Source organism: Colias eurytheme, chromosome 4 (assembly GCF_061535395.1).
Source record: "Colias eurytheme isolate Ceu_HAF_F1 chromosome 4, ilColEury1 Martin Lab GWU primary, whole genome shotgun sequence".
NCBI classification, from domain to species: domain Eukaryota; kingdom Metazoa; phylum Arthropoda; class Insecta; order Lepidoptera; family Pieridae; genus Colias; species Colias eurytheme.
This window is the reverse complement of record NC_142983.1, coordinates 4,304,758-4,315,736: the sequence shown is the minus strand read 5'-3', so window position 1 is coordinate 4,315,736 and position 10,979 is coordinate 4,304,758. Positions and strand designations below refer to the sequence as shown.

Below are 10,979 nucleotides of genomic sequence, written 5' to 3'. Positions count from 1 at the left end.
GTACAGTTTTTTCTTACATCATATATATTTTACTTTGTCCTTAGTCGTGCATGTGTTAATTAATTTAATGTTGATGCACTCAATGGACATTGTTAAATAACAATAGAGTATTTATTATTCCCTTAATTACATTTTAGTTACTTAATATAAACATTTGCATTATGTATGGAATATATTAAACTTTGAATGGATTTCGATGTACTCTTAGTGTCACTTAATGATTTAAATATTATGTAGGTAGTTTATTTTTAACCAATGTTTGATTGTTTTCATTGACATTTAAATACATATAAAGTTATAAGATCATTAACTTTCAAACTAACTGGAAGTGAGTCACAAGCGCTTTTTTTTTGTTTAGGGGAAAGTTCATAAAAATTTGTTAAATTGGTGACATAAATATTTATCAAAAACAAATCAATATTAAATAGGCTTACATAATAAACATGCTCTCTGTGAAAACAGACGAATATATCTTCTTATATATAAAAATGAATCGCAAAATGTGTTGGTAAGCGCATAACTCGAGAACGGGTGGACCGATTTCGATAATTATTTTTTTATTATATTCCTTGAAGTACCAGGATGGTTTTTATGTAGAGAAAACATAAATATGTACCACGGGCGAAGCCGGGGCGGACCGCTAGTTTTAAATAAAACTTAATCGCTTTGAAAAGCTCGGAACAGTTCATACGTACGTTCTAAGTAAAACGTAATTGATTACTATAAAGGCCCCTCGGTAGAACCTTCGTTCGTACCAAAACAAATACGAAATAAATAATTTCTAAATTAATTAGATATAAAATGCTGAAAGTAAGTAAGGTTTGAATAAAAATATTATAAAATTACAATTGAACATAAATAACAATTAATTTTGCAGTAATTAAAAGCTGTTTTCTTTTTGAACTGGCAATAAGGAAAAACTTCTGACCATTTTGGAAAAGTCTTCTAAAACAAACAATCCCTCATCATAAAAATCCTTCTAAAAGGCTTCCTAATGGACAGACTTAATTATAATCCATGTGATTATATTTTTAATTTAAGTAGCACAGGCATTAAGACGAATAGATTTATAGGTTACAGGTACTAGGTACAACACTAATTCTTCATTTGCGAAAACATGATAATTGATCTGCTAAGTTCATACCCTAAAATTTCATTAAGACTAATAAAAATATTTTCTGTAGATAAGTATGATGCATTAAGAACAGAGAACATTAAAAATAATTCATATATTTTACCTATTTATTATAATCTACTAACAAACACCGTATAAATACCGCTTAGAAAATACATACATTGTAATTTTATTCCAGCGGCAGTTGCGATATCTTTCTTCATTTGCTGGTCACCGTACTTCGTTCTCTACCCTAATTATATTGATACCTTAGCAGACAGAATTACGAGGTTTTTTCTAGAAATAAATCAAAGACATTTTCGTGTAACAAAATTTGGTTTTGTACAAGTTAGAATGATAATTTCAGTCAGATCTACTTTTCAAAATAATAAAACATAATTGAGTTTTAAATGATTACTAGTTTTCAATGATGATATTTTATACCTTTTTATGTTCCTAAGACAGAGATAGTGTTACTTTTTTAATTATTTTGTGATCCATATTTGAAACTCTACATTTATTACAGCGGTGATAATTCAACACTACAACACTAATTCTTCATTTGCGAAAATATGATAATACTAACTTCATACAAGAGAACGCTGATAATTGTATAAGCCCATATAAGTTAACAATTAAAAAAATAACATATTGCGCTTTAAACAACGTTCATCCCCTATGGGGAGGTTGAAAATATAGGGTACTGAAAATATATGTACACATACATTCATATTTGATCAGGAAACAAATTGCGAATTCCGTGCAATTCATAGATAACCCGCATTTTTGTATTCTGCTCTGTCAGAATGATATTTTACGTTTATCGCTCTGCTATACTTTAACTATTTTGCAAACCTTCTCGGGTAAATTGTAATAAAATTATCTGAAAATAGCTTAGGGTTGAAATAACAATGTGTAACTACTGTAATTGGCAAAACCAATTGTATATCTGTTATTTGTTAAATTAGATAAGAACAGACAAATTCCATTAACAGAACACCATATTATTATTCTCTATTATTATAATATGTTTGTAAAAATGGCATAATAAAGTCTTTGCTTATAAGTACTCGTACCATTCAAATGTAGGAACATTGATTATACGACCATTATATTATTCGGTTAAAGACTGATTTACAATAACAATAATCTTTTCACAATTTAATGTATGTAGATGAAATTAATTTATAGGTCACTGTTATTTGAAATCTCACCCATAAAATATTCAAGCACATCCAAAGAAATACTTGTTACAAAACCAGCCTGTTACATGCAAAGTGAACACCCGGTATCGAAATTAAAATCTCCCATCGAATTTTCAATTGCATTAATTGAAATTATATTTTTTTGGTTTTATGGCATTCAAATGCTTTATAAATATAAATTTATAAAGAATAGAAAAAATTCGATCACGAGGCGGGACTCGAACCCGCATCCTTCGCGCCATTCCGGGGCGGATGCCTAACCAACTCAGCCACTCGTGACCCGCCAGAGCAATCGAATTTATTCCATTCTTTCAGTTTTATGTGTCTGAAGGGACACACCGCGCGCCATCTATTGAGATGATTAACAACCATTTCAACCAATATGAAGCACTTTTCAGTGAATACAATATTGTAACGATGGAACACGACCTTTGTTGTTGAAATTATATTTTTTTGGTTTTATGGCATTCAAATGCTTTATAAATATAAATTTATAAAGAATAGAAAAAATTCGATCACGAGGCGGGACTCGAACCCGCATCCTTCGCGCCATTCCGGGGCGGATGCCTAACCAACTCAGCCACTCGTGACCCGCCAGAGCAATCGAATTTATTCCATTCTTTCAGTTTTATGTGTCTGAAGGGACACACCGCGCGCCATCTATTGAGATGATTAACAACCATTTCAACCAATATGAAGCACTTTTCAGTGAATACAATATTGTAACGATGGAACACGACCTTTGTTGTTGAAATTATATTTTTTTGGTTTTATGGCATTCAAATGCTTTATAAATATAAATTTATAAAGAATAGAAAAAATTCGATCACGAGGCGGGACTCGAACCCGCATCCTTCGCGCCATTCCGGGGCGGATGCCTAACCAACTCAGCCACTCGTGACCCGCCAGAGCAATCGAATTTATTCCATTCTTTCAGTTTTATGTGTCTGAAGGGACACACCGCGCGCCATCTATTGAGATGATTAACAACCATTTCAACCAATATGAAGCACTTTTCAGTGAATACAATATTGTAACGATGGAACACGACCTTTGTTGTTGAAATTATATTTTTTTGGTTTTATGGCATTCAAATGCTTTATAAATATAAATTTATAAAGAATAGAAAAAAATTCGATCACGAGGCGGGACTCGAACCCGCATTCTTCGCGCCATTCCGGGGCGGATGCCTAACCAACTCAGCCACTCGTGACCCGCCAGAGCAATCGAATTTATTCCATTCTTTCAGTTTTATGTGTCTGAAGGGACACACCGCGCGCCATCTATTGAGATGATTAACAACCATTTCAACCAATATGAAGCACTTTTCAGTGAATACAATATTGTAACGATGGAACACGACCTTTGTTGTTGAAATTATATTTTTTGGTTTTATGGCATTCAAATGCTTTATAAATATAAATTTATAAAGAATAGAAAAAATTCGATCACGAGGCGGGACTCGAACCCGCATCCTTCGCGCCATTCCGGGGCGGATGCCTAACCAACTCAGCCACTCGTGACCCGCCAGAGCAATCGAATTTATTCCATTCTTTCAGTTTTATGTGTCTGAAGGGACACACCGCGCGCCATCTATTGAGATGATTAACAACCATTTCAACCAATATGAAGCACTTTTCAGTGAATACAATATTGTAACGATGGAACACGACCTTTGTTGTTGAAATTATATTTTTTTGGTTTTATGGCATTCAAATGCTTTATAAATATAAATTTATAAAGAATAGAAAAAATTCGATCACGACAAAATATAATTTCAACAACAAAGGTCGTGTTCCATCGTTACAATATTGTATTCACTGAAAAGTGCTTCATATTGGTTGAAATGGTTGTTAATCATCTCAATAGATGGCGCGCGGTGTGTCCCTTCAGACACATAAAACTGAAAGAATGGAATAAATTCGATTGCTCTGGCGGGTCACGAGTGGCTGAGTTGGTTAGGCATCCGCCCCGGAATGGCGCGAAGGATGCGGGTTCGAGTCCCGCCTCGTGATCGAATTTTTTCTATTCTTTATAAATTTATATTTATAAAGCATTTGAATGCCATAAAACCAAAAAAATATAATTTCAACAACAAAGGTCGTGTTCCATCGTTACAATATTGTATTCACTGAAAAGTGCTTCATATTGGTTGAAATGGTTGTTAATCATCTCAATAGATGGCGCGCGGTGTGTCCCTTCAGACACATAAAACTGAAAGAATGGAATAAATTCGATTGCTCTGGCGGGTCACGAGTGGCTGAGTTGGTTAGGCATCCGCCCCGGAATGGCGCGAAGGATGCGGGTTCGAGTCCCGCCTCGTGATCGAATTTTTTCTATTCTTTATAAATTTATATTTATAAAGCATTTGAATGCCATAAAACCAAAAAAATATAATTTCAACAACAAAGGTCGTGTTCCATCGTTACAATATTGTATTCACTGAAAAGTGCTTCATATTGGTTGAAATGGTTGTTAATCATCTCAATAGATGGCGCGCGGTGTGTCCCTTCAGACACATAAAACTGAAAGAATGGAATAAATTCGATTGCTCTGGCGGGTCACGAGTGGCTGAGTTGGTTAGGCATCCGCCCCGGAATGGCGCGAAGGATGCGGGTTCGAGTCCCGCCTCGTGATCGAATTTTTTCTATTCTTTATAAATTTATATTTATAAAGCATTTGAATGCCATAAAACCAAAAAAATATAATTTCAACAACAAAGGTCGTGTTCCATCGTTACAATATTGTATTCACTGAAAAGTGCTTCATATTGGTTGAAATGGTTGTTAATCATCTCAATAGATGGCGCGCGGTGTGTCCCTTCAGACACATAAAACTGAAAGAATGGAATAAATTCGATTTCAATTGCATTAATTTTAAATTTTCCTCCAAGGTCTTCCTTCGGTATTGGATTCTTACTTGCTTAATATCACACTTCAACTTTAAGTTATACGGTAGGCTCTACATACTGTCTGTGCCGTTTGCATGTCCCAAACATTAATTCGATTTAATAAGGTATGGTGTTATTAAAAGGTATTTAAAAATAAAACATAAAAGCTTTTCAAGTACATTTAATCCAATAACAAATCGAGCCAAAGTCAGAGTATTAGAGCAATTACAAACTATCCATTTTACCAAGATGCCTGATAACCATTCGAACGGGAACCAAACTGTTTCCAATCACTGATGCTGGCCGAACATGGGCAATTACGAGCAACATTATTAGAGTTCTTATAAGCACCATATCGTGGCCCAACATCGCTGGTCTGATGGCCAAAATCATTCGATCTAAATTGCTGATTTTCCCAGCCATTCGCTGATCGTGCTGCTGATATGGTGGAAATGGAATCATCGTTGCTACTCTGCCATGAACTTCTCTGTCCTAAAATTTATTCCATTAATTAAATATTATGTGGCTAGATTGTATTGTATATATGTATAACAGTCGATTGATTAGTATTTCGTAATTAAAACAAATCCTACATGCTCCTTTTTGAATTACTTATGATAGCTTTTGTGAGAATAGAATAGAAATAAACACTTATTAATTACCCAATAAAATAAATTCCCGGGTGACATCAAAAGAAGAAAACATAAATATATACTTCATTTGCTGGTCTATACCTATTCAAACATGAGTAGCAGTCTATAGACAACGTTACCTAATTTGGATTATAGTACTTCAATTAATATTAATTTAATATTGTTTGATCTATAAATGTTCTACTCGACTGCTCTATTTGATCTACAGACAGATTTACAAAAAAGATTAGGTATAAATCTTTCTTCAATTTCCAAAAATACTGATGCCGTTTCCTTGGTACAGTGGTTAAAGCGTGCGCGTAGAAACGAGTAGTCATATGTTCGACGCTAACAAAGAATATGTCTCCATCTAGTAGAACACAGAAGACTGATCACCTACTGAACCGTTTAGAGATTATCAGTGAAACATATATATTGTAAAGGGATTTCTAGGTTGATTTTTTTCTACGTAATTGTTGATTTACAAAACAACTTTCTCGTATACCATGAAATGAAAATTAAGGACTACGTTTGCTAGAGGTTGCTTCCCAGAAATATACGGGTACAAATACAATGGAATGTATCACCCACCTCCCTGCGTCTTCATCGGAAATTTCCATTTTGTTCGTACGTCTATAATAGGAAAGAATATACTATGGTAGCAGTTTGAAGTGAAAATTACACGATACAGAAGATCCATGATAAGTGTCACTTGAATTAATTATTATGAAGGTCAGTTAAGTAATTTTGTCCTGTGAATCAGTATTTAGGAAAGTTTTAATAAGACAGTTTTATCACGATATTTTTCTTGAGAGTTTGAGTGACAGATATGAAAATGCTAAATAGAAAATAGCTAAAAAGTAATATCTATTGTATGTTGGAACTTAGACCATTCTTAGAACTCTGCTGATGCATATTAAATGATAAGGGTATGTTTCACGGGATCTGAATCTTTTTAATACAATTTCGCAAATGGTTTCACAAATAAACGTCTAAATTAAAGTTATGTATAGCTTGTTCAAAAACGATTTTTTTTGCTGTTGTAGAAAATAGGCTTGTAATTAAAATTTAAACTAATGAATACCTTTGTTGAGCTTTCAACCACAAACCACAGCCGTTAGACGGATCACGGACATATTATAGTTCGTATTTATTAAATTAACTTTATATGTGTTTACTACTGACAGTACTGCTAATTCAATATCCCACGACATATTATAATGTTAGAGCAAGTAGATGACTATAACATACACACATCTATTAAATTATGTACTTTGTTTATAATACCGCAATACAATTATGGTAAAAAGTAAGTACCTATATCTTAATTAGAACAGTTTCAAACTTTTCATGAATCCACGTCAATCTCATACATTCGTAGTTCTATTGAACGCTACGCTAACAGAAAGCCACTTGACTAGGGGGGCTGGTAAGTAAATGGACGAAAACGATTTTAATTAAGATCTAAGATTATTCTCTTCTCTGTGTGGTAAACATAGCTTTTAGAAAATTAAAGATTTTCTTACGGTTTTAAGACGAGTTTTACTAGGTATAGGTAAAATCTAGACGTTTTAAATATATGTATATTAACTACCTATACTCGCGTTCAGTTAACATTATTATTTATTATCCTATTATTATTATAGATGCGAAAGAGTAACAAACATCCATCGATCTGTGAGGATCGATGGATGTTTGTTACTGTTCAATACTACTGAAATTATAAAAGCAAAATCAATTTGTTATGGAGGTAGCTGAAGAATCCCCCAGAATAGGACATAGGCTACTTTTTATCCCAATAATCCCACAGGAACAGGTAACTATGCGGGTTTTTCTTTCAAAACCCGGGCAAAGCCGAAGGCGGAAATATAGACTTTAAAGAAATTTAAACTGACTTAAATAAGCAATACTAAAGTAAATATTACCTGGTGATTGAAATTGGCGATGAGCCGAACTTCCTGCTATCACACATAGCACAGATAAAGCTACAAATTTCACCTGAAAATGTATTAAGCGAAATTTTATTACGTCCATAAGGAATTTCCGGGAACTCTTTACCTATTTAATGTGATAGAAGATCCAAATAAATCCAGAAAATATTAAAACATACCATGAATATTTTGTTAATAATTGCTTGATATAAAACAACATGGAATGCAAATTAATGCAAATAAAATAACAATAGAAAAAATAGCATAAAGTGCACCATAACTTATTATCATAATTAGAATCAATAAATGTGTATTAGGAGGCTTCATGACATAGTATCAGTGTACCTACTCTACATAAAAACGACAATGTACTCTAAATAAAAGTATATTATATGATAAAATAAATGACTGCTAATTTGATTAAAGGGATCTGATGTAGTAGTATGTACTAAAGGTTCAAGAAAGTATATAATGACATATTTATCAAATCAACTCACCGACATCATTTTCGAAGGCACAACTTTGTTATGGTGTACAGTTCTTCAATAAACATTTATATACTAAGACAAATCCTATTCAACTCTTCGTAAAAACAATTCCATTGATATTTGACAGTAAAATCATTGTCCTAAAGGCATGTGTAATGTCAGTAATGATTTAATCGTGAGTTTATTATTGTGGTTAATTATTATTGAAAAAAATATTAATACGATTTGCCAAACGTGTTCTTTTAATCGGGCATCATTGTAAATGTCACCTTGACTATTAATTACATTTTACGAGGGCATATTGTAACTACTAAGGGCGCGTTCCCACCGTGTCGTGACGACAGATAATCGTGTAGTTTTAAGTGTCGTGGCTTATATGTTTAAATGGAGGTGTTCACATTTAGAACGACACAATTTACTGTCGTCTACGACAGTTTTTGCAGTGACGACACTTTGTCGTGACAGTGGGAACGGCAAGCACGACAGTCGTAAAACGATAAAAAATCGTGGACGGCAACTCTATGACGTCCATTGAACTCAGGAGAGTAAACGCACTAGTAATCACCAAGCGAACGCAGAGGCGACTAGATTTGTAGCTTGCTGATGATGTGTAAACGACAAAGCGACTGCCAGGAAACGATAAAATGTCGTCGCGATCCAATGGGAACAGCTAGATACGACAGTCGCTAAACGATAAAAAATGTTGACGACAAACAATCGTTATAATGGGAACAGGTAAAGACGACAGTCGTCGAACGATAAATTAGTCGTTACGACATAGTGGGAACGCGCCCTAAAACTATTTGTATCGTTTCATTTGAATTGGTATAATCTATATTTATAGGTATTAATAAAGCTGAAGAGTTTGTTTGTTTGTTTGAACGCGAAAAACATAGAACTACTGGCCCGATTTGAAAAATTATTTCTGTGTTAGATAGCCCATTTATCGAGGAAGGCTAAGTATATGCTAAGACCAACAGGAGCGGAAACATGCGGGTAAAACCGCGGGGCACAGCTAGTAATATGAAAAGCGTTTCATATGTGAATACATGGTGAATACCTATACTTGCACTAGGCTTTCTTAACATAGTTGTTTGTATTATGTACTCCTATACCTATTTATATTTTTAACGCCTTTCTTACATGAAATACATGCAATACTACACAAAAATAAATAAACAACAAATCCAAAGCTCCATACATCCTCACTATGATTGATCCATTGCTACAGCCTTCAAGCACGTGTGAGCGAGAGCAAATAATTTTCCCTGAATTTCTATTCTTACTTTAACCATAATACGAATTATAATGAATAAATCTTGACTACAAATTAAACTGAGCGAAGAATATGTGTAAGTATGATTACGTCACGTTTCATTATCTTAAAAACGTTACGAATTTTCATTGTTTATTAGTAAATTATTTTATATTATTAACATCTTACTCGACGCTAATATTAAAAATACTAATTAAAATTTACCGCCAAATTCCTGTTTCTTGTAATTTATTTGTAATTCCCATAAAAATTATTTGTTCTCGAAATTGGGTGTTTGATAGCATTGTTACGAATAAAAGATTTAATTATTTACTAATTAAATGGTCTTCCAAGAATACTTTGATATTCAAGAAAAACTTCAGATAGAGTAGCTAGATCAGATACTAGATAATTGTATTTATATAATACTAGCGGTCCGCCCCGGCTTCGCCCGTGGTACATATTTATGTTTTCTCTACATAAGAACCATCCTCGTACTTCAAGGAATATAATAAAAAAAGAATTATCGAAATCGGTTCAGCCGTTCTCGAGTTATGCGCTTACCAACACATTTTGCGATTCATTTTTATATATAAGACTAGCAATGCCCTGCGGGCTGCGGTTCACCCGCATAGATAGCGATATTGTGACAGTGAAAAGTCTGCTATAGGTCGGACTATAGGTTTTATTTTTAATCACATGAAAATCACCTTTACCCCGTCCCGCACTAAGGCCTGCTCATTGTATTGAACAGTATAATATATATGTTCTATCTTCAAAAAATTCCTCAGCGCACGCGATGTCAGAAGTCTTATTGCGGAATTTTTTACACCTTGGGTTAAATTATTGCATTTTTGGTAAGGATCTCTAATTTTTTTGAAAATGCAATATAGCCTATGTTGCTCAGTGAAGATGCAGCTTTCTAATGGTGAAGAATTTTGAAATCGGTCAAGTGGTTTATGCGTGAAAACCATACATACATAATTACAAACCTTTCCTCTTTATAATATTAGTTATTATATATAGATATAATAAGATAGACAATAAGTTTGTTTTTATTTTTGTGACCACGCTCGCTGTAAAGTGTTCGAAACGTAGGGAAAATAATAGAATGAATAAATCGCGTTTAAAATCCGTTAAAAAGTCTTTAATTTCTAACTAACAAGATATTTGAGTCTTTGCTAATAACTATTTATTTATTTATTTAACCATTTATTGTATCACACCATTTAACAATACAATGTACCGTATATAATATTTGTATGGATGTCTTCCAGGTTTCTTAACTACAACATATTGTGTAAACAAGATGAATTTAATTACTTACTTATTACTTACAAGATACCAGTGTATGCAAAATGCTACCAGAACAAGCCTCTGCAAATAAGCCCAAGGCACTGCGGTATCTATTCCGTATTATTAACATTATGAATATAACATATTCCTAATATATTTATCTCTCTG

General features: G+C 33.4%; 1 protein-coding gene across 1 annotated transcript; it reads right to left on the bottom strand.

Moving 5' to 3' along the window:
* Nucleotides 1-5,375: 5,375 nt before the first annotated feature.
* On the bottom strand, nt 5,376-8,323 carry LOC149908877 (uncharacterized). The gene is made up of 3 exons (XM_090101581.1): nt 8,270-8,323; nt 7,767-7,839; nt 5,376-5,701 (listed from the first exon to the last, which is right to left on the bottom strand). The coding sequence occupies exons 1-3, from the start codon at nt 8,276-8,278 to the stop codon at nt 5,451-5,453; spliced, it is 333 nt and encodes a 110-aa protein (XP_089957707.1). The 5' UTR covers nt 8,279-8,323; the 3' UTR covers nt 5,376-5,450.
* Nucleotides 8,324-10,979: the final 2,656 nt, after the last annotated feature.

Excerpts from the sequence above, each read along its gene's own strand:
- LOC149908877 (XM_090101581.1), bottom strand. Across the intron at positions 5,702-7,766 it reads TCGCCAATTTCAATCACCAG|GACAGAGAAGTTCATGGCAG; the intron begins GTAATATTTACT and ends AATAAATTTTAG.